General features: G+C 32.4%; 2 protein-coding genes across 3 annotated transcripts in view; both read left to right on the top strand.

Annotated features, from left to right (window-relative positions):
• Positions 1–25,751, top strand: part of LOC112519805 (GPN-loop GTPase QQT1) — a 57,545-nt gene that overhangs the window by 11,292 nt on the left and 20,502 nt on the right. The window lies entirely within an intron of this gene.
• On the top strand, positions 20,816–25,470 carry LOC112519806 (thymidine kinase a-like). Of its 2 annotated transcripts, XM_025128100.1 has the most exons (5): positions 20,816–20,830; positions 20,966–21,347; positions 23,554–23,698; positions 23,792–23,913; positions 25,138–25,470. In XM_025128100.1, the coding sequence occupies exons 2-5, from the start codon at positions 21,043–21,045 to the stop codon at positions 25,388–25,390; spliced, it is 825 nt and encodes a 274-aa protein (XP_024983868.1). In that variant the 5' UTR covers positions 20,816–20,830; positions 20,966–21,042; the 3' UTR covers positions 25,391–25,470. The 2 variants fall into 2 exon arrangements, with proteins under 2 accessions (XP_024983868.1, XP_024983867.1); XM_025128099.1 differs by lacking the exon at positions 20,816–20,830 and having other exon boundaries at positions 20,939–21,347.

Below are 25,751 nucleotides of genomic sequence, written 5' to 3'. Positions count from 1 at the left end.
ATGCGTCAAAACAAAAGGTGTGGCTAGAGAAGACGGTGGCTGGAGGTGTGGCCAGAGAAGATAATGACGAGAAGGGGTCACAGGGGGGGGGGGGAGACGGTGGCTAAAGATGTGAACATTCACCGTCACTTGATGGTTTTGTAGTGAAGTCGAACTAGGTGGTTTTTTGGGGAATATCGATGTCTTCTAGATGTAACAAGATATATGCCTCTTGTCATGCTAAATTCATCAAACATGAGTTCCCCTTCTCCACTTCATCCTTTCCCGCATCTCCACACACATCCAGTGATGCGAAAGAATGGTTTGCCCTCCAACTTCCCATAATCACTTGATTGTAAGTTACGATTTAGTTTTATAGGTTACGATTTACTCTAGATGTATATATATATATATATACACACACACACCTACAAGTAATAATACAATTAAGTTTTTCCACTCAATCACATTCTTACTTCTATAGATCTAATTCACCGTTATCTTTCTCATAATCACAAAAATGGTAAACTTCACATAAAACCAAAATCTAATTCACCGACGTCATAGGGGCTAGACACATTCTATACACAAGGCACAACGGCCATGAATGAGCTCGTAATCTACCACGTCTCTAAATCGGTGATCACCAAAGAACTTGAATTGTTCATGCGAGCCTTCCACTAATCTGGTTTAACTGTGATCGAACCTTTTTGTTCATTGGAGCATAATCGGAACAAGAGAGGGGTGGCTTTTTTCGGCTTCTATATATATGATGTTTTCTTTATAATTTTTTTGAGTAAATTGCATTTTTAGTCCTTATGGTTTGTTATTTTTTTTAGGAAATTGAATATTTTATAGAAAATTAAAACGACCACAATATCTTTAACTTAATAAATTTTCTTAATGGTGTTAGTCTTCAGGGACCCAAATCAAGCACTTCTGTATACTACGAGGGTTTTCTTGCAATAAATTTTTTGTAGGAACCAAAACCAAGAAAAAACAACAAACCACAAGGGCCAAAATTGCAATACACTGAAATATTTCATTCTTATCCACCAATAAGAGGTATTGAAAATAAATTTTCAAAACAATAAGTAATTTTTTATTTAAATGCATTTAATTTCTTAGAGCATCTTCAACAACTATGCTAAAATTCAATGTTGGATATATTTTTGTTCCAAAGAAATGCTAAAATAAAGAAAAGAATAGAGGGATGGTATAAATCTTCAAATTTGAAAAAATCTCTAAAACTCTGTATTTAAGATAGATAAATAATATTTACGTATTTCTCGCCAATAAGAGATATTGAAATTAAGTGTTTACGAGAAAAAAAATAATATTTTGTTTAAATAATATATTTAATGATATAGTTGTTAAAATAGAGATACTGTTGGAGTTAGATGCAATTTTTTTAGAGATTTTGACTTTTGATATTTTATTTAGAAAAAAAATATAACATAATTGTTTGAGACGGTCTTAATAATATAGTTAGTGCTAGAATTTCTAAAATAGAATAACTGTTGGAGTTAACTATAATATTTTTTTTTTCAAGATTTTGACTTTGGATATTATATTTTAGAAAACCTATTTCATAGTTGTTGAATATGTTCTAATAAAATCTTTTCTGTTTTTATGTATTGTGATTTCAATTTTTATTCATTAATCAGTTCCATTTTTTCTATTTCATTAACCATTTTGACTGGTAGAGCATCTCTAATAGCCATGTTAAAGTAGAGATTTTGGATATTTAAAAGTTTTTTTCTCCAATAGCTAATGCCAAAATAGATGGGAAAAGAATAGAAATCTACAAATTTAAAATATTCTTTAATACTTAAATTGATAATATATATATATATATATATATATATATATATCATTTTCTACCAATGAGGTTGAATGTATTAAACTTTTATAAAAAAAATATAAATAGAATAATATGTTTATAGAATGTATTAGTTGAGGGAGTTAAATGTAATTTTTTAAAATATTTTATATACTCTATTTTTATACCTTTTTTTTTATAGATTTTAAAGTTTTATTCGCTATTTGAGAGAAATTGAGAAATTTTGTTGAAGATGTTCTAAACTTTTTAATTACTAATGACGTGGATGTTAAATTGACAAGCTGTATTCTAATTCTTGATTACTTGACATCAAAATCAGCAAATATTACGCGTACTGAAAATGCAATTATTAGGAAATGAGTATGAAATTTAAAAGAACTGAATGGTTATCAAATTAATCGTTACACAAATTAAAAATTGAAGTAAACTTTATTATATTTTAATACATTTTTTTTTTTACATAACAAAGTCTACATTAATTTAATCTCTAGATCCCACCTCCTGATAAGATGTATTCAACTCAGTTGGTTTGATTTGGTCCTTTTGTTTTTGATGTATTTTTCACAAATATTTTTCAAACATCTTTTATAAAAAGTTCCTTTTTAATTTCAAATTTTCATTAAATTATGTAACCTTATACTTTATTTTTGTTTTCGAAATGTAAGTACATCAAAACCAAAATGGACAAATAAAATCCGTAATTTAATGAGTGAGTTAAAAAGATTGTTGTAAGCAAAAATAACTGAAATGACTTAACACGACCATCTTAATAAAGGAGGAGGGTCTTTTTGTAGCATTGTTGTATGTTGACGTTTTCAAGCACAACCACCATTAAGGCTACCGATGATGACACTGACACTTATTGTATTTAACAACAATACGGTGTAGACACATTTCAACCCGTTCGCCTTATCTAATAAACCATCCCCACAGGTCTAACATATTTACTACATCGACTTTTATGGTTCCTAAAAGGTATCAAGGGCTTCTAGAAGTATGCTAGGTTCTATAGGTCAAAAATAATCTGATATGGTACGCCGGATGACTCACAAAAAAATTCTTTAAATACACCTTTTTATTTGTAATTTTCTACAGATCCGATCTTTCTAACCAGCGTCGTCCCGTAAAAAAAAAAAAAGACATTGTGATTCATATTTAAATACACCTTTTATTTGGTTAACTTTACAAATTGAATTTAATAAATCATATTTATTTACAGTTGTTTAAAGATTAATGAATTGTCTAGAAAACCAAGACAAGAATCTTGTAGACTAAATTGATATCATTGGAGACTTGGAAATATTCTCTTTGTTTTCATAGGCATAAGAAAATCATTTATTCATGTATTTCCAAAATAAATATGTATCATTTTATTTTAAGTTTGTATTTTGTTTTATTACTGATTATTAGAAATAACAGTATACGATTTTGGTTCGTATTTTTATTATTAATAAATCGTATTTAAAAAAATTAGAAAATGAAGAAATATAAAATTGAGAAATAAGTTGGAAATGGAAGCATCAAGGTGTGAAAGACAGAAGGGATTGCAAGGGTGTACATTGCTTCTCCTTCTTTGCTTAGTTGGAAAGTTGGAATGCAACTTTGTTATTATCACCAACTCTATCTTCTCATTCACTTTCTAATCAAGGGTAAAATAGGAATATTATTATTCAACAGATAAAAAATTATACAGATATAATTAAGATGATAATGTATTTGTTGTGTTGTTCTTGTTATCAATGTTAGATTCAGGTCTTATATATGCTGTCAACTTTTTAAAACCATACTGATCAAAAGATTAAAAAAACTTTTTTGTAAAAAATAGTTAATTATTTTTATAAAGATATGAGAAACCCATGTGAGGGTGATGAAGTTCTTATGAATAATGTCTAAAGAAAAGATAAAAAAAAAACATTTGGATTACAATAATTTAGATAAGAGCAATAATGAGTTGGTTAAGAGGGGCATTATGGTAAAATGAGATGCAATAGGAAGTTGTATTTGTCCCCTCTCCTTCTCACAAAGGAGGACACCTATGGTGGCTTCCTAATTTAGTTGTTTGGAGCACATGGTCTCCAATTAACTACCCAATATGACCTAATCCCCCTATTCATTATGCATTATGCATTATGCATTATGCATTATGCATTATGTGGAAAGCCATGGTGCAACTATGACTTCTAAATATTCTATATTTAATAGATTATTGTAATTATTTTATAACAAATAAACTATTTTTTTAATAATTTATTGTATTTATCTAATAAGTGTTTATTGTAAACTATAAAAATATGAATCTTTTTGATTCGTGATTGGATCATGAAAACCCATTTTTCGAAGATCTCTTCCTTCTCTTCAGGATTGCAACGACTCGAAAGACGGCTCATCGGGATATATGTAGATGAAAAAGAACCCCCCCGGAACCGTATAGGAAGTTTTTTTCTTCGTACGGCTCGAGAAAAAATGATTCGAAGTTTTGTCTATGAATAAAATTATAATAAATAGGAAAGGAATCCGTAAAATAAATTAGCTTACCCTTCCTGAAAAATAAAAAATCATTTATACTCATAAATAACTCAAGTTGAATAATTCTCAAATATCTTAAAATATCATTTGATTATGAAAATAAAGATAAGAAATATTAAAAATCCTTTTGTGACATGTTAAGCTCAATCATTAAGACATAATAATGTAGAAATACAATTTTCAATGTTTAATAAACTAAAGGATATTTATAGAAATACACTTTCTGTTTCTTAAGATATTGTTTGCAAACATAGACTAACTTATTTTGTATACATATAAATCATCTTATTTAAGATGCTAGTTGAAGTAACGTTTTAAGAACTTTTGGTATTTTTTTCAAATTATTGATTAATATTAATTTATTAGTTATTACTATTAATTATAAATAAAAATCTATTATTACTAATATTATTTACCACCAATATCAATATATATATTACTTATTAATAAATAATAACTGATATTAAATGAAAATTATTAATTTATTCTAATTCTACATTATTAATTATTTAAAACTATTATTAATCAAATCAATTTTTCTATAATTATTATCATTTTAGTTATTATTCAATATATTTAGTTATTGAAAAGCAAATATAACTGATTTTAGAATTTACAAAATTAAAAAATAATTGTATAAAATTTTAAATCTTTTTATGTAAGTTACATAAAAAATAAAAGTATTGTATTTCAAAGATAATAAAACTGCACTGAATGACATATTAACATAATTATTAATTATATTTTTTAAAATATTATTAATTAATTAGGATATGTGAGGTTGATCAATTTTAATTTTATTTATATTATATATAATGGTTATTTAAAATCATAAACTAGAGTAGGTTTTATCTAAAATTTGTTTTAACAAATCTATTTTTTTAATATATATTATAAAACTTTAAGTTAACATATTATATTATCTAAATTTGAAATTATTTAAATTAACATACTATATTATTTAATTTTTCTTTATCACCTTGTTTGTATTAATTAACATATTATATTATCAGGGATTTAAGTTAATTATATTATGAAATATTGTAATTAATCACTTTTTCAAGATGTTTCTTTGGTCATTTTACATTTTTCTTTTAGCTTATCAGTTACTTTTTGTTAAACATATTTTTTCATCATCCACTTATCAGCTATTAGTTAACTTATCAGCCAACAACTAGATTATCAGATAGTATGTCAAAAACAACCTAAAAAAAGAGAATACATATTTACTCCTCTTACTTTTTGACTTTTCATGGGTTTACAAAATTGATCCTAATTTGTTTATTTACATTGTTTTTTTTTTTTGTTATTTCGTCATTTTCTGTATTGCATGTTCATATGTCTTGTGTCATGAAAAATGTGTGCCAGTGACGTGTGATGAATATTTCGTTTTAAAATGTGAGTTCTGAAAACAAGACGTTGATCCATCACCTCCTGATACAAATCATATGTCCACAAACTCTATTGCTCTTCCTCAGTTTCGCAAATCAACTTTTAACGCATCATTAATTCATTTTTCTTTAGTTTTCTTTGTTAAATAAAGCAATGATGTATCAAATCTTGATTGGTGAACAGGAAAGGACACACGATGTTTAGGAATACGAGATTTGGATTCCTCTACTTCCATGTGTTATAAGATCTTTCAAACCATCGTTTTTTAATCTATAACGATTTTCACCAACAGAACAAGTCTATTAAAACAAATTTGCTTAATAATATGGGAAGAACAACGGTTTGTTCATCTGAAAACCAAGTTCCCATAAGACATAATTTTATGTTCATATTTACATATTACCGAATAATTTTTTCTAAAGTTTGTCGATAAATCAACATTAAAATTTTAATTTTTTAAATATATTTTCTATTATGGTTTTTAAAACGATTATAAATATTTGTGTTTGAATCTTAAGATGCATTAAGCACAAAGTGATTCAAACAACAAGAAATATAATGTTGAGTATCAAAGGTTCAGAGCTTTTGTTTCAAAGTTTTTTTTTTATTAACCTGGATATCCGACCCGTTATGCGAGCCTACTAATTCCAGGACGACCACCTGCTTTGCAGATAACCTGGAGTCACCGCATTTAAACCTCTGTGGCAACAAGAGAATTTTCATTCCTTATTGGATTTGAACCTAGGACCTCCTGGTACTTTTGACCTTTGGAGCCAAGCTCAAAAAAAAAACTTTGGCTTTTGTTTCAAAGTTAGAGTTATATCATTTGGATTTGGTAGAAGCTAACAACTCTCATTTTGAGCGTTATTTATACATCATTTATGTGAGTTTTTCTTCCCCTTTAGTTGTGTTTCCCATTATGTGTTCATGCTTCTTCATTTTATTTATTTATTTTTATTTGGAGCTGTTGAGGATGAAAGTTTGTGTTTTGATGGTTAGATGCATCATTTTTGGCTAAATGTTAGACTGCAGATGTGCCCATTGTAAGCAACGACGAGCTTTTTTTTTTACACAAAACCGTGCTTTTCTATTATCTGGTCACTAGGACTCTAGGAGCAATGGTTTGAAGTTTTCTTAAAAATCTGGAGATGGCAACAGATATGAAGGTTTCGAGAGGATGAGATGAATAGTAAACACCTTTTTGTACTGAAAGATTAGAAAATGTTTTCATCCATGGGGCAAAGACCAACATTCTTCCATGTATAAATGAGAGGCCTTGGTGAAGCATTAGAGGAGAGCTCCGTTAATGTAGAAGTTCCAACACTTTGTTTTTAGATTTTATAGTTGTAGTTGTAATTTAAATTTAAGTCTTTAATTTTCAGCAAGTTGCCCACTGTGGGCATTTGTTTTTATTTTATTTTTAATGCAAGTAACTTTTAAGCATTTTTCTTCTTCTACTATGCTCTTTATTTTACTTATTAGCTAAGCACCCCTTGGGTGTAGGTGTCAGTCGAACTTAAGACTAGTAGGCAGCACTTGGGTGTTGTCATCGTTGCTAACTCTTAAGTTTGGTCACTTGAGTCGGGTTTTAAACTCAACGCGGATAATTCGATCATTTTGAAGTGTTAATATTAGATCTTAAATCCATAGATTAGCAGATTCGAAATACGGCTTAAGTGGTGCACACAAATTTGAGCAATAGTCTTTGATAATCACGTAGAGATACGCGTTTTGTATGATTTGCTAAGGTTCAAACTTTGATCGGGATTTATATCACAAAGAGGTTTGGGTATACATCTCCATACTAATTGAACTTGATATTTCTACCAACTTAGACAAATCGGTAAGATTAAGAATCGACAATAGTGGTTGACTTTATAGGCACTTTGTGGGCACGGTCTATAAAGAGAGATTGGGATCTTTATAGACGTTTTTGTGACATAAAGCTTCTGACCATTTTTTTTCTATAATTGTCTTAATTGAAACTTACACGCATCCCCATTTTTAGTTACTTATTTAGTTTTCGTTGTTAAAAGCACCAAACTCGCTCAAATATATTTTCCTTCTTCTCTAATTGAAATCATTGTATTCCCAACTTACTACTCGAAACTTTGAAGTCCAATCCTTGTGGATACAATCTCAATATTTTGACCACTTTATTACTTGAAAGCAAACTCAATAGTGGTGTATATTTGCACCATTATTGTGCCATATTTACGTGTGTGTATTTTTGCTATCAATAGGTTCCAATTCTTGTTTTAGATTGAATATCAAAGGTTTTGGAAGTTCTTTCATCTTCAGAAATCTTGGAATATTGAGAGAAATTGTTAATCTACGATGACGAAATGTCAAAGAGTGGAATTTGGGGTTGGAATCTATCAAAATCAACACAAACCTGCACATTCAGAAGGGGAGCTTAACGTATGTCGCGACTTAAGATCGCATGATCGGTCGCACGATGCACTCCAGAGAGTTGTGCAGGAAAGGGCACAGGTTGTGCCACGGGCTTAGGTGTATTTTAGACCCGAGTGTTAATAATTTAGTCGTTAATTCAAGGTGTGGGGTGTGGCCGTGATTATTCGCATCAGAAGAGGTCTTAGAATCCAGGTGAATTGTCTTGTTCGCTTATGAAGAGTTGACTATTTTTATGTAATTTTGAATTGCATATGAGGTGTGCTCTCGCTTACTTAATTGTGTAAACTATTTAAGTGTGTGTCAAGTGTGTAATTGGTGGCAGTGTGGAGAGACCACCATACATAGTGGTAGTAGATAAACCAATTTAGAGTATATGAACATGTTTCATGATGCTCATAGGCATGACAGTTGTGGTATTCATAATGTCATAGGTATGTGTGACAGTTACTGTGCAACCGCTACGTATTGAATGTTGTGTGTGTGTGTGTGGTCGATCGTATTTGCATTTTATTTGAACTGTTATTTCAGGAGGTTATATTATTATCTTGTGGAGTTATGTGACTTTAGAGGAAATTCATTAGATGTTTTGGTATGACCCTCGCTTTTCAAAACTGACCATTTTCAGGTAATCATTGGGCAGGAAGTTATAGCAAGGGTAAGGAGAAGGTTTGAAGCATGTGCTAAGGTGGCTGCGTTATGTTTTGAACATCTGAATATGCATAGAATTGGAAGTCTAGAATCTTTGTAATAATCTCGACATTAGTATTTTTATTTTCCAACATAAATATGTGAAAAATCTTCAAATAATTTTCTTTATTCTTGATTATAATTGCCGGTTTGGGGCAATATTTATATGATCTTGCCTTTTGGAAATTAAGGGTGTCACACCAACCATGGGACAGTGAGTTTTGTCATGTCATGTTTCGTTTTGCCTCAAGTACCGAACACAACGTAAAATGTGCTCCTTATAATAGACATTTTCTAAATCATACATATTTAAATAGATATTTTTAAATTATAACCTATTATTTATGAGAAAATAAATACTTATATTAGTTTAACATGTTATATTCCCATCCAAAAGTTTATGAAGACCATAATTAAATAAATAAAGATGAAATGATGAGCACGTCTATCAAATTGAATATATATATATATATATATATATATATATATACACATATATATTCTTTTGTTAATCAATGCATTGGTATTAATTTTACAAATTCATCTGAGTCGTTTATTTTTTATCAACGGTTATGATTAAATGAGAGATTACAATCTAATTAAAAAGAAAACATATTAAATGGAATTAAGTCAAGAGTAATTTGAAACAAATTATGTCGTACTTTTAGAAGATAATTATAACCTTATTTATTCCTAAAATAAATGTAAGAAATATGATTGATGGCTTGAAATCGTAAGTGTTCACATAGTGGGCATAAAGTTCTCATAGTGGCGATGCAAGTGCACGTCGACACTATGATCGCTTCAAGTAATAAAGTGGTATAGTATCAACATTGTTTCCACAGGGATTCGACTACTGAGAATCAGAGAGTTACATGAACTTTTTGAGCACGTTTCGGTTTGTGAATAAAAATTGGATTTTGTTGGTAAAAAGCTTTAAATACGAAATAAACCGTTGGTCCCGAAAGGGTCTACAAGATAAGACACAGTTTGTAGAAGGGGGGAGAGATGAATACAAACACAGAGTTTTCAAATTTAAAATATATATTGATAGAGAAGATCAATACAGATTTTACAAGATTGTTTGCGGAAAGATAAGGTAAAAAAACCTATCTAAACAACTTTTGGTTACACACAGATCTTTAGCAAATACAAGAAAAGATAATGCTAGAAAATAAAGATCTTTTACTTAAGCAAGGAGAGGCTTGAAGTAAGAATAGGTTAGCAGAGAGATGCGCACGTTCATTCTCTCTTGCATGGAGAAGAAAACACTTCTATTTATACCCAGTGCATTAAATGTTCAAGGTAGGGTATAGAGTGCGTGTCAAGCCTTAAGAGGAAGGCTTGTCCTTTGCTACAGTGAATAGTACAAAAACACTATTCTTGAGCAGACATCCTTGCCTAAAGTTGGTGGACAAAGAGTCGACTAATCGGCTCCGTACCGTACTAACTTTAGTAAGGGTATGGGTTTGTCCTTTGTGTGCAAAAGGATAAGACAACAACATTCGTGCTAAGCAAGCTTCCTTTGATCGCTGAATGCTGGAATGACCTGAAGGTCTCATCATCTTTCGCTGAAGCTAGAGCAGTCTTCACACATATGTAGAAAGGTTCGTAATCACTGAATACAGCTTCAGATCACGTACTCGCCAGTCTCTAATCTTCAGTTTCAGTCTTCGACATTCGCTGAAGGTTCTTTGGTGTGAGTGTTGTCTTCATGAAGTATTGTTGTCTCTGAGATTTACAAAGCAAGTTCTTCAGCGATCACTGAACATACTCAGTGTCTGATCGCTGGAACTGAAAATACAGAAACAAAATTACATCGATAGATAAAAGGGATTATCATCAAATCATTGAGAGAGAGGATCAACATAAACCTTTTCAAATTAAGAGATGGGTATGAATGTAAGTTTGCCTTAAGATGATTGTAGGAATAGTATAGTCAGAAACTCATGGGACTTCTACACAAACTCCAATCTCTCGAAAGTGAATTTTTATATATTGTGCCCATGAAATGCCCACAAAGTGCCCGCTATCATCAATTTTAAGCTTGCCGAATTACATAAGTGATAAAAAGATATCTAGTTCCACTAACCTGAAGATTTATACTTAAATCTCTTTATAGTGTAAATCTCGACTAATATTTGAACCTTAGCTAAAAACATGCAAAATACGTATCTCTACGTGATTATCAAAGACTTTCACAAATCTTTGTGCATCACTTAAGCCGTATTTTGAATCCGTCTATCTCTGGATCAAGGATCTAATATTAACACTTTAAAGTAATCAGCTTATTCGCATTGAATTTAAGTCCCAAGTTAAGTGACCAAATTTAAGAATTAGTAACAATGGCAACACCCAAAAGTGACTATAAATCTTAAGTTTGACTCACACCCACACCCACACCCACACCCACACCCAAACCCAAACCCAAAGGGGTGATTAGCTCATAATAAACAAGGAAACATAATATAAGACAAGAAATAAAACTGAAACATAACTTTCATTAAGATAGAACAAAAGTCTACTGTCCACAATGGTGAAACTGTGGAGAGCAGATTACAATTAAGAAGAAAATTACATGCTAAAACTTAACTTAAGAGAAGAATAAGAAGAAAGATTTCAGCTGAGTTGTGCTTCAAATGGATGATCTTCAAAATAAGAGCAAATGCTTCAATTTATAGGAGAAAAGGAGAGATGAACATCTCTTTTATCCAAAGGAAGAAAGCATCCTTCTAACTTGAGGGCAAAAACTTCATATTACTTCTTGTAAGCTTTTCTGGTCTTGTCACCTTTTTCTGAAAAGATGAAAAAGGTAGAGATGACATTTTTCTTAATTTAAGGGGAAAAGGCATTTTAAGACATTTTTTATACAACAAGGCACATCCCTTTAAATATTGTAAAATTTTCAGAATGGACTGCAGAACTAATTCTTTTAAATACCCAGAAAAAAAGGTATTTAAACTTATCCAAATCTGCCTTGAAGAAAATATCGCAGTGGACAGAAAGTGCGCACTGTCCAACAGTAACGATTTTTCAAAATAAAATCAAATACTTGACCTTTCATCACTTCTTAAAACATTTTAGACCAAAAATATAAGACATAGACAAAATGGGTATATAAAACACATAAAAATAGGAGTATTGAACAACAAATAACTCTCAAAATTGAGAGTTATCAATGATCCAACCCTTTCTTTCTCGACCGTTTGCTTTAGGATTAGTCAGTTCCATCCTGGACTTGAACCAGAGACCTTGCCCGTGAAGTCATTTGAATTTAACAATTGAATTTAGGTGTAGCTTGACTTATGTCTCTTTTCATAGTCATACTTAACATGATGAATTTTATCACTCATATTGAAATGAATAGAGATTGATAAGGAGTTGGTTAATGATGCGTCCAACATTCCCTCACGATTGGCTCCAATGAGGCTTTTATTTGAGAAAAAAGAAGACCATGCCTTCGCCATATGGGTTGGATTACTAAACTTTAGTTTATTGTACTTGCATCCTTTTTTAAATCCTTTTTCTAACAATTTCAACGAAATCTTAAATTTCTTATTTTACTATGTTCAACTCTGGAAACTACCAAGCTGGAGTACGGTAGAGGCAGAGGGAATTTCCGGTGAATAATCGACATGTTTACCAAGTAGAGTCTTGTGAAGTCGCGAATATAGAAGTATTTTTTACAGTGTAATAAGTTGTGTTACCTCTTAGGAGGCTACACCCCAAAAAAAGTGTCTACCTGAGACTGTCCCTTGGCCTGTACGTCCGTTCGTCGAGATAATTGCATTTTGATTGAGTTGGAAAAAAAACTATTTCCTAAGACGGAAATAAAGATATCAAATTTCTACCATGGCCCCCTCGTGCAAATCTTCTGAATTTCTACCTGACCCTGAGAGGATCATCCAAGGCACATTAGCATATACTCGGTTTGGCCATAATTGACAAGAATATTTTGTAGTTTTAGTAAGAGGGGAGAAGGTTAAGGATTTACAGAGGAGGCTAGATTAGCCGAAAGATGGTTATCGGTTCAAGGACTCGGAGTTACTCCATGTATTGCTTGATGTAAAACATATAGTGTATTTGTTTCTGCCATTCGAACTGAGGACGAGTTTTTGGAGTTAGCTCACCCTCCATATTGCACTGAGTAGAATTTGACAAGATCCAAAACCGAAATGACCCCCTGAATTCCAATAACGAAAGTTTCGTAAGGGGACTGGAGCAGGCTACCATGAGACAAAATATCTTCTTTCTAAAGATATTCGATTTGGAACTAGAAGGAAACCAAATAGTTATATGAGTGAAAGAAACGACTTAGAAATTTGCAGTTAAGTTTTATATTTGGAAATTGGTTTGATGCATTTATGGTTTTGATTTAGGTTTCATCTATGAATTTTTATTGTTTCATTTCTTTTATCAAAGTTCATAAATGAAACTAGAGATGTCATAGATAAACCAATAATTTTTGTTTAAAGTTCATAGGTGAAACAATAATTTTGATACAGATTTCATCTATCAACTTTGATTGTTCCAAATTTTTGCCTACAGTTCATAACTGAAATCAGAAAATGAATTAGATAATTAAAATTGTCTAACAGAGTTCTTAGGTGAATCCAGAAGGTTCATTGATAAAATAATGGATATTGTTTAAAGTTCATAGGTGAAACAATAATTTTTTTCATAGGTGAAACAACCATTTTTGTTTCGTCTATGAACTTTGGTTGTTCTAATTTTTTTATTTACCAAAGTTCAATGGTGAAACCAAAAAATGAATAAGATAATTAAAAAAGTTTAAATAAGTTCATAGATGAAACAATAAATGAAGGAAGTTTAAGTAATATTCTCTAATATTTAATGAATGTGATAATTAAATGAAGGAACTAGATATTTTAGAAATATGATAATTAAGGAATGTAATAATTAAGTGAATGATATATTTAAGAAATGTGGTATCAGTATATAAAAAAAGACAAAAATAACCCATTAACAAAGTTAATATTAATTGTTTGGTTAACAGAAAAAGGTAACACATATATATATATATATATATATATATATATATATACTTGGGATCATGTGAGACCAAAGGTTTTTCGTGAGACCCGTAAGACCAATTCTCAACCCTTGGATTAGATTTACTATCGTCATATCTAAACATTAATAAATGCCACGAGACTTTTCAATAATTACAAAATTGCCACAGTGCAATTTTAGACCATTAGATCATTAACTTATAAAGTTGATCAATGAACATAAATTGGTCTTACGGGTCTCACGAAAAACCATCAGTTTCACGTGAAACCAACCCTATATATATATATATACACACACACACACACATATATAGGGTTGGATTCACGTGAAACCAAGAGTTTTCCGTGAGACCCGTAAGACCAATTTATGTTCATTGATCAACTTTATAAGTTAATGATCTAGTCTAAAGTTGTACGGTGACAATTTTGTGATTATTGAGAAGTTTTGTGGCAATTTTGTGATTATGAATGTTCAGATTATAGATCTAATCCAAGGGTTGAGAATTGGTCTTGCGAATCTCATGAAAAACTCTTGGTCTCACATGATCCCAAGTCTACATATAATGGTTTTTTGTAAGACCCGTAAGACCAATTCTCAACCTTTGGATTAAATCTACAATATGAAAATTTAAACATTCATAAACGTCACGAGACTTCTCAATAATCACAAAATTGCCATCGTGCAATTTAGATCATTAACTTATAAAGTTGATCAATGAACATAAATTGGTCATACGGGTCTTACAAAAAACCTTTGATCTCACGTGAACCCAACCATATATATATATAAATATGAAATTAGAGATGAAAAACAAGTGATTAATTAAAAATTAGAATAATAAAGATAATTAAAATGGATGATACATTTAAAAGAGAATATGAAGAAGTCTTTGATGGGCGTTGGTATTAATTCGTGGTCGGCCACCTTCACTAATCTATTATATGATGTCACAAGCAAATATATTATTTTTTTATTCATAAATAAATGACTTTTTTATTTTATTTTTAAATAAATAAATACCTTATAACTTTATTTTGTTTCTCATGAACCCTTCAATTTATTTATGGGGTCAAAAATATAAAATTTTCCTTACAAAAATTCAATTAAATTAATGATTTTATAAACAAAAGTTATCACTATATTCGTATATTTATATGGACTCATACAACTATCGTTAATAGTCATCATCTCGGTCTTCAAATTGTGTTGCGCTTTCAATCTTCTGCTTATTGATAACTGCACTTTAACTTTACTACGTCTAATCAATCAACATCAACTTCATCGTTCATCAAAACTTCATTATTAACATGTGGAGCTATGAGCCTTCAATTTCATTATCCCTATTCATATACCCAAACTCACGAGCCTTTGATTTCTTCAATCCATCACTTGCCCCCCTTCAATAGCTTTCTTTCACATGTGCATAAGCTATTCCTAACTGAAACTGAGCCACCACCACCTTGTGCCAATATATTTTACCATCAAACATGGTCATTCGTAAGTCAAAAGCCAAATACTTTAATTGACATTCGAATGCATGACCACCTTTTGCACCCGTTCCATCACCTAAGTTTAAGGTTTCATGTGGGTGCGAATGAAACAATCATGACAAGCAGTTCAAGTAGACACATGGGTTTCACTTGTGCAAGATTTAATTTTATTTCCCCATCTATTTATGCTCGCTAGCACAAGATTTTATGTTTTTCTACTCAGACTAACTTTCAACATATGTATTTTAATATCGTTTAGTTACACTGGGTTATTGGTTTTTATTATGGTTTCTTATGTTTTTATGTGGGCATTTGAGAAAAATCTTTAGGGGATGTTTGGTTCATTTGAAAAATGGAAATGAGAATGTCAATGCTAAGAAATGGCAATGAGAATGAGCTTCCAAGAAAAAAAAATGAGAAAATTAAACGAAAAAAATTATTACATTCATAAAAATTAAGAGCATCTGCAATGTGCATTTTAAGAGGTTTTTCAAAACCGAAAACTTTGAGATTTATAAACTTTTTACGGATTCTTTGAACACCAATTTTTATAAATTCACTTTGTTAATTTTTATTGTACATAATTTTTATACTACTTCTATAGATTTATTGATCAACTATTTTTTTATACAATTTTAAAAAATCTTAGTGATTTTTTTAAAATAATTATATATGATATATATAGTATTAATATATTTAAAAAAATTATGTAAACTAAATATTTACTTAAAGTAATAATATTTCCTCGGTAAAGATAAAGATGTATTTGTATAAATTCAATACATTGAATTTTATAAATAAGAATATAAATGATGGGACCCTGAAATGTTTGTAAAAACAATGAAAAAACTTGAGGGAGGTTTTCGTCATAGTGGGGAACCGAAGATATGTTCAAGTTTTTGAGTTGTTTGCAGAAACGCACGTGGCCGAAACATATAAAGATCGGCATAGTCGCGCATAGGGAAGTTGGTGTTGATGTGATATGGAAAAGCGGTGAAAAAACCTCAACATCGTCGATGCTCCATATTTAGTCACGTCTTTATTACACCTATATTCTCCAAAATATTTGATTCACATTTTTTACATTTATATCAGAAGAACAGAAAAAAAATACTAAACATATATGTTTAGATAAAAGGACGAATTACATAAAAAAGTAAAGTACCTTAATCTTATTTCTATTTTGGCTAAAGTATTTTTAAAATTATCATTCAATCTTATTTCTATTTTGGCTAACGTACTTTTAAAATTGTCATTCTGGTACTTGAAATATGAAATCTCAAATTTTTGAGTACCCGAGTTATCTAATGACATGCAAATACTAAATAAGATCAGGGTTTTTTTTTTGACGTGACATTATTTATTTATTTTTTAAACGCCAACTTAGAAAATAAATTCCATATCATCATTTAAAAAATGTAAAATATATATTTTTTATAACTATGCAAAAACATTCCGTAGTATTATTATGCAAAAATATTCTTCTCCTTTGAAAGCTGCAAGTTCTTTCTACTAAGGAGTTATTTGGTAGTTGCTAAATGATATGATGTATAATGGTTGAATGGTCAGAACGCTTAAGAAGCTCTGTATGATATAGTGCAGAATGTAATATAGTTGTTTGGTAACTGTTCTGAACTGATAATCTGAATAACAACAGACTACCATTTTAATTATGTATATAATTTAGTTCCAAACAAAGAATATAGCACTTTGATAAACAAGAAACCAAGAAAAAACCTACTTGCTCTACTCATGTGCAGCAGAAAGTCCAACCTGCTAAGGTCCGTTCCATTTGTCTTTAAAAGTTAACGTTTTTGCCCTACCTTACGCCCAAGTCTCTCTCTCGGCCTCGCCTCGCTTCACCTTCATGATTGAACTGACTCTCGACCCACTATTAATAACAATTTCTCTAAGTCTCTGGCTTACGAAAGTCTCTCACTCTTTCTTGTCTCTTGATCTCTCATCTCCAACTCCAAGTCTCTGGCTCTTTTAGTCTTAAAGCAACCCATTTAAACTTGTGGTATAAATTCTAATGCCAAATATTTATGTCTTTCACTCTTTTGTAGATTAAAGATTTGTTTTATTATTTGGATTATTGTCTACTTGTCTTGTTGAATTTTGATAGTTAGATGATTACTTCAATTTGCTAATGTGTTTCTCATTGGTATTCTCTTTATGCTTGGGTTCGGCCATAATATTACCAAGGTTGATGATGCCCTCCAACTGTTCGATGAAATGCCACCAACTTAAACTCCGTGATATTAACTGAAAGATTGGTTACATAGTTTGATTATTGGTCTAAAAAGTATCGATTTTACTTGTTTTCTATGTCCAATTTGTCATTAAAATTGTGTGGTATCATGATTATCTTCTTTCATGTTCGGTGGCTTTTTAGGTCCTTTGATATTAAGATGAAATCTGGTTAGGGATTATGATAAATTAACCACACACCAACTTTTAGAATTGAGTGTTGTACATGTTGCTTAGAGCATTAGCTATTACTTAGTACATGAAACAAAGTCATAAACATAATCAACCATATCACTTTCATAGCATGTTGACATATTCTATTAGATGCATCATTCATAATCACATTGTTTTAATTTCGTTTAATAAGTATATAACAATGTCAATTTGCATAAATCTCCTGGTTTTTCTACCTATTGAGTTGTTTTGTCAGATTGATTTCATAAGCACTGATCCTTTATCATGTTTTCTAGCTTACACGTCAAGTTGTATAATGTATTCCAAAAATATTTCTTAAAAGTATTCCGTCTTGAATTATATTTCTAGCATAAATGTACAAGCTATATTCATAGTCCTTTAAATCACCTATTTTTACACATATCTAGTAATTTGTTGTATATTTGTGTTGATAAAAAATGTTAGACATTTGAAAAATGATCTCTAAGTAGCCATGATGAGTGGTCACTATTGTGGTTTCTTTCATTTGAAAACTCAAGGATTCACCGGTAACTCCTTGATCCCTTAGAAATAGGGTGTTTTGTCTGTTTTTTTTTTTTAGGTTGGGGGAATTTTTTAGATTTTACTTTTAGGACATGAAAAAACTCAGGACCAACCCTAACTAAAAGACTCAATTTCATTAAAAAAAGATTAAGAACTTCTTGAATCTCAACAAACCCTTCCTTAAACAGTAGCAGGGCCGACCCTGGTTATAGATCCAGGGGGCAACGACCCAGGGCAGCATAAAACCCAAGGGCATCAAAATTTCAAAGCCTAATTTTCATTTGGGCCTAGAAATATTACCTTTACCTTGCGTCCAGACTCCAGTACACGGTCCATCATCCTCATCCTCCCTCACGCTCACTCCTAGGAGTGCTCAAAAACCCGATCAACCCGACAAACCCAACCCAACCCAACACAAAATAACTCAACCCGAAGCAACCCGATGTCTATTCAAGTTGTAAAATTTTCAAACCGTAGTTATTGGGTTGATATTGGGTTGCTATTATATGAACCCAACCCAACCCGATGAACCCGATGTTCTTTTATTTCTTGGATTTAATATGATCGTTAAATTTATATTAATATATACATTAGACAGTTACACTATCATATACGCTCTTCATATACACATATTTTCAATCTATTCACACCTCTATTAACTCACTCGTATATATGTTCAGTAATTGTGAACATATATATGTAAATTGAAAAAAACTAACTCAATGTGATATACGTAAGAAATATGGATAAGTTGTATCAAATGGTTGATGATGAAAAGAAATTATGAGTAGAAAAATAACATATTCAAGATTAGAAGAATATTTTAATATACCAAGGTATCAACCCGACCAACCCGTACGGGTTGGGTTGGGTTGCACTTTGGTTTGGGTTGGGTTAAGATTTTTCAAACCGCAATCATTGGATTGGGTTGTTCAAATGTCTTCAAACCGATCAACCCAACCCATGAGCACCCCTACTCACTCCCTCGCTCTCGCTCTTCGGCCTCGCTGTCGCCTCGCTCACTCACGGAACTCACGAGTCACGACAGTTGACACAATCGGGCAATCGGCTCTCGAATGAAGTTCACGATTCACGCCTCGCTCCAGACTCTAGTACACCGATTTAGTTCACGATTCACGAATCGCTATCGGCCTTTACAGTTGACACAATCGGGTAATCGGCTCTCACTCTTGCGACTACTGCCTGCCGTCTGCCGGTCTGCGTTGCGTCTTCTCACTTTTGCCGTCTGCGACTCGCTCTCTGCCTTCTATCGACTTGTGAGGTTAGGGATTTAGTCATTTAGCCGGTTACAGTTAGCTACTTAGGGTTATTAATTATTTTATTTTTTGAAGTTCCTAATTCTTGTTTGATTGCAAAACCTAATAATGAAGCTGTGAAATTGGTCCTTGTGGTTTGTCATTTATGTTTCTAATTCTTGTTACTGACTTACTGTATCACTTGTTAGTTGTTACTGACTTACTGTGTTTGAGTGTTTCATTTGTTAATTTTAGGGCTGTTTAAAAGCGGGTTAGTACTTAGTATAGGACAAAGGCTTAAGATTGATGCTTAAGGTGCTCAAAATAGGAAAAGAACATTACAATGGGACTTGGGACTGTTTCTGGGGCTATTTCGTTTTGCAATTTCTAAGTAAATTCCATGAAATGAGTCTGGTTTCTCACTTCTGTTTGCAGACATTGCTGTGTGTCAAACAGTCAAAGCTTCTGCTGCCATTTGTTAATTGTTGGGTCATGGTTGAACGGGTGGTTGGCCTAAAGATGTCTATAAGAGTATAATACTAATAGAACATAAACCTCTTCTTCCTTCCATAAAAAAAAAACAACCATTTCTTGTTAGGTTGGTGGCCCAAATTCCTCTTCACTATTTGTATCCTCTAAAGACTTCAAAATGTGAATAGAATTTCCATTCCTTTCCATTTGCTCAAGCCTTAAATTTTTTACTTTTTAGGGTTGTTTAGAAGCTTTTTAAGAGCTGTTTTGAAGCGGGTTAGTATAGGACAAAGACTTAAAGATTGATGCTTATGTTTTCTTCTCTTTTATCAATTTGTCCATGTTGCTTAATCGTTCCACTTTCTTGGCAATTTCACAACACGAACCACAAATGGCGATGTATTTTATATTCTGTTACACGGAGTTTTGGTTTATGTCCCCCTTGTTGCATCATATTTGTTATATTTAAAATAAATTGGAGTGGGGATGAACGGCCTAGATTGACTAGGTTCCAAACCCCTTCAAATAGTTTTTTTTTTGTTTTTGTTTTTATTTACATATTTAAGGGACATTTTTTTGACTTTCTGCCATGGACATCCAAAATCTCAGGACCGACCCTGAACAGTAGTTGTAAACGTTCAGTTTACAATCAATGCACACAGATCTAATATGCTTCTGAGCTTCAAAAAATATAAGCGACTTGGTCTTCACTCCTACATATAGAATATCAACTCTTCCATTATTGCAAAGATTCCTTAAGAAATAGAAACGTACGTCTGTAAGTTTATTACTTTTTCGTGTAATTTTAGATAAAATCACAATTTAAATATATGAGAAGACAACTAAAAGAAAATTTATAATTTCAAAAAAGCAAGAAGCGATTTTTACCATTTGCACTTTTGCAGGTCAGCTTCGTCTCCGGCGGCTAAAACCCTATAACCCACACCCATTTTTTATATCTTCAAAATTACACCATATCTTAATGATGAAATCACTAATCTTTCCATCAAGAACAGCCTCAATCTTGATCCCAAATCTTGTTTTTAATCCCTCTAAGTCGCTATCTTCCGTTTCTAACTTCGTACCTATTAGAAACCCTCATTTTATCCCTGAAGTACGTTCTCTTAGATCACCCTCATCATCTTTTTCATATTCTTCTTCAAGCCCAGATGAAAACGGCCATTGCTACCAAACTGAGGGTGAAATTCACGTAATTGTGGGTCCTATGTTCGCCGGAAAAACTACCACTTTGCTTCACCGGATGAAATCTGAAAGCTCTAATGGCAGGTTTGTAGCTCACTTCTATCTGTTTGAAAAGTTAATTGTATCATTGAAATATTGCATTGATTTTCTATATTCACTGTGAATGTTATGTACATGAATGTCTTACAGTATTTTTTGCATCTCATCCAAACAAGGTTGCTTGTGGGGGAATTTAGTGTTTGATGTAATGGTGTGCGTTCTTTGGGATGATTTATCCAACAAGAAGAACAAAACTTAATATTTACAAATGCAAAAATGGGTCCAAAGTTCCTTTAACATCAACAACTGCAATATATTCATTCGACCACCTTTATTTTCATTCAATCTAATATATAGATGAATTTTAAGATTGGATGTCTTCTCAATTTAGGCGGTTAATGGAAAATTTTCTTCTTGCTTTCTGTTCCAATAGCTGAATGCAATTATCACTGGTAAGATATTCCCAGATTTCAGGCTAGGGACTCTGACAACTTCCGCAACGTGGATAAAACATTGAAGAATCTATGTTTATCAGGAAGACTGGCAGAAGCAGTTCGTTTGTTATGCCACACAGGACAGCAGGTGGACTCAGAAACCTATTCTCTTCTTTTGCAAGACTGCATATTCAAAAAATATTATCATCATGGCAGAAGAATCCATTCACAAATGGTTGTGGTTGGTTTTCTTCCCAACGAGTATCTGAAGATCAAGTTGTTAATATTGTATGCAAAATCAGGGGATCTAGTTACTGCTCATATTCTATTTAATAGATTGCTCATGCCAAACGTGATTTCATGGAACACCATGATTGCAGGGTATGTGCAAAAGGGTCTTGAAGAAATGGGCTTAAGTCTGTATTACAATATGAGACAAAGTGGCTTAACACCCGACCAATTCACTTTTGCCTCAGTTTTTAGGGCCTGTGCGACCCTAGCGATGCTAGAGCAGGGTAAGCGAGTGCATGCTGTTTTGATAAAGAATCAGATAAGTGGAAATGTTGTAGTTAATAGTGCTCTAATTGATATGTATTTCAAGTGCAGTTGTCCATATGATGGGCATCTAGTATTTGATAAGGCATTGGACAAGAATGTTGTTACATGGACTTCCTTGATATCTGGATATGGACAACATGGAAGAGTAAAAGAGGTCTTGGATGTCTTCCATAGGATGATAGATGAAGGCTTCAGACCAAATAATATTACTTTTCTTGCAGTTCTTTCTGCTTGTAGTCATGGAGGTTTGGTTGGAGAGGGTTGGAATTATTTTCGAGCAATGAGAAGAGATTATGGAATTCAGCCTCGAGAAAAGCATTATGCAGCAATGGTAGACCTTTTAGGACGCTCAGGAAGGCTGGATGAAGCTTATGAGTTTGTAAGAAATGCACCATTTAAAGATCATCCAGTGATATGGGGTGCTCTTCTTCAGGCTTGTAAGGTTTATGGAAACATGGATATGGTGAAAATTGCTGCAAAAAACTACTTTGAGTTGGAACCTGAAAATGTTGGTAAATATGTTGTCCTATCTAATGCTTATGCCACTTTCGGGGAATGGAGTAATGTTGCTGAGATTAGAAGTGTATTAAAGGAACTGGGGATGAAAAAGGAGCCTGGCTATAGCATGATTGAGGTGCAAAAGAAGGCCCACTTTTTCTTTATGGGGCACAACATGCATGAAAGAACTGAACAAATATATGAGGTGATCAAAGATATGAATTGTATCTTAAAAGACGCTGGCTATTATCTCGACTTCACGGTTGCTAGCTTATAAGCAGTTATTTCACTTTGGTGAAATGAGATCAATCTTCTCTTTTCAGTTGTGGATGAACCAGTGGACATCATTGGATGTTGAAGCCTTGCCATTTTGAGTTCATCAGGTTAAATAGTAGAAACAGTGCCTAATGGAAGAAAGATGTTACAGTTGCATATAATCCTCGGATATAAGCTTCTTGCAGGTTGGTTAGCACATAAAAAGTGAGAACAGTTCTCCAACTAGAGATTTTTGGATGTTCCACATTTTTTGATGCTCCGTTCTATGGGATAATTCTGTATTTATATCTTTATCAGTGGTCATCTTCTTTAAGAAACTCTAACTAAAATGTTATATATTTTTCATGTTAGCTTATTTTTTCTTGAGTTCATTAGCTATGTAAATCGACTTCTTTTTCTTGTTCTAGTTGGGATTCTGTCCAGGAGAATAAATTTTGACACTTGTTAGCTGTAGCATTTTTTATATAATATGTATCTTCCTGCAGAAATGTAGCTATTATAAAGTCCAGCAAGGATACAAGATACGGATTGGATTCCATTGTGACACATGATGGAGAGAAGCTACCGTGTTGGCCACTGGAAGCGTTATCATCATTCAAAGAAAGAATTGGTATCGAAGCTTATCATAAGGTAATTTCAGTGTCAAACTTATTCTCTGAGAGTTGGTGTGTACTTTGTTAAGTGATCTTATTTCTTCTTCATGTGGCTGTTGTATGAATATAGCTTGAGGTGATTGGAATCGATGAAGCTCAGTTTTTTGACGACTTGTATGATTTCTGCATCAAAGCTGCTGACCATGATGGTAAAACTGTAATTGTTGCTGGCTTGGACGGTGACTATTTGCGGTAACACCCAAACTTTATTTCATTTGGTAACAGATTAGGTAGTTTAGATCACCAGAGTCCTATCGTACCACTGAGAGGGGAATTATTTTGCATTACCTTACCTTTTTTATGTTGTCAATGTACTTGCTCATATCTAGTTTTTCAAATCTTGGCTTATTTTTTTTTCACTTTCACACGTTTCTCGCTAGCCAGGGTCTTCTCGGGAAAATCTGCTCTACACCTTAACCCCAGACCTATGCTGTTACTGCGGTCAAAATACAAAATATCGGTCAGGACCGATGTTCAATATTTTGGTTATATCGATGATATATCGATCCAATATAGCGGTTAATATAATATCTCTTAGAATTATATATATATATATATATATATATATATATGCATCCATAAACATATCATATGCATTAATTAGAGTTTAGAAATATAGTTTCAAAACTAAAACATCACATAAAAAAAGTCTCACAAAACAAAATAGGAAAAGTGTTCAAAAACGAACTAATCGCAAACAATAAGCGTGAACTGTGAAAGAGACGAGAAGAGAAGAAGATTGAACTGTGAAGAACCGAGAAGAGAAGATGCGTGAGACTTAATATGTGTTGACTGGTTGACCAAATAAAGAGGCCCAAAAAACTAATCCCTACATGTAACAAAAAAACCCCAAACATTTGTCTTATAGAAAATCGGTATATCGGACCGATATTTCACCAACGATATTTTTCCAGAGTCCGATATCCGATATATCGCCAATATATCGGCGATATATCGCGATTTTGACAACATAGCCCCAGACTCCCCCTCCGGGTAGGATATACTGGGCTCGTTTGGTCTAGTAATGTACCTACTCATTACTTTTTCACTCATTGTTCTCTTCTTGGGGTTATAGCTATATGCTAGATTGCTAGTCATAGTTCCTTTTACCTGTTTGCTCAAACTCTTGCACAAGAAAGGTCTTTATGGAAACAATCGCTCTACAGTTTGCGGTAGAGGATAGGTCTGCATGCCTCTCACCCTTGCGGACCCTACTTTTGAGTGGGATATATTGGGTCGGTTTGGTTTGGTTTTTTGTCCTATTTATATATGTTGCGGAAAGAAATAAATGGAGATGCAAATCCACAATTCCATGAATGGGACCTCGTAATCTTTATCACTTATGAACAAGTAAAAGTTTTAGTCCAGCAATTTGCTAATTGTGATTTGATTATGGAATATAAACATGATTTGCAGAAGGAGCTTTGGAGTACTGGATATAATACCAATTGCAGAATCTGTAACAAAGTTAAAGGCACGATGCGAGCTGTGTGGCAAGCCTGCTTTCTTTACCTTACGGAAAACAGAGGAAACGGAAAGAGAACTGGTTGCTGGTGCAGATGTTTACATGCCAGTATGTCGAAAACATTATGTGAGCGGCCAAGGAGTCAAAGAGGCTGCAAGAACAGTTCTTGAAACACACAAGGTTCAGTGTCGCTCATTATCGTAGGTTCTTTAAGCATTAAAACTATGAATTTGTGTTGTACACTAGAATCCGTCAATCAAATTTATATAAAAATCTTTGTTGGCTCCTGCTTCTAATAGAGCTGTGTATGGACAGGATGACCCGTTAAACCTGGCTTGCTGAAAAGTAGGCTTGGTTAGGCCTGGCCCGTTAAGATTAATGGGTGGATACGATGATTATAAAATTATGCGTTTTATTTAGCTATCCTAACACTATATATGTGCTAAAGTGGCTATTTATCTAACGTTTACCTGGTGTACATGACAAAGATTCACAAATTTTACTTGGTAAGTGAAAGAGAACGACTCTTACTTAGATAGCCCTTATTGGGTAAGACATGTTTATC

This window comes from Cynara cardunculus, assembly GCF_001531365.2.
Source record: "Cynara cardunculus var. scolymus isolate 2C chromosome LG 10, CcrdV1, whole genome shotgun sequence".
NCBI classification, from domain to species: Eukaryota; Viridiplantae; Streptophyta; class Magnoliopsida; order Asterales; family Asteraceae; genus Cynara; species Cynara cardunculus.
Note: the sequence above shows the minus strand (reverse complement) of the source record. Positions and strands in the feature narration are given on the sequence as shown.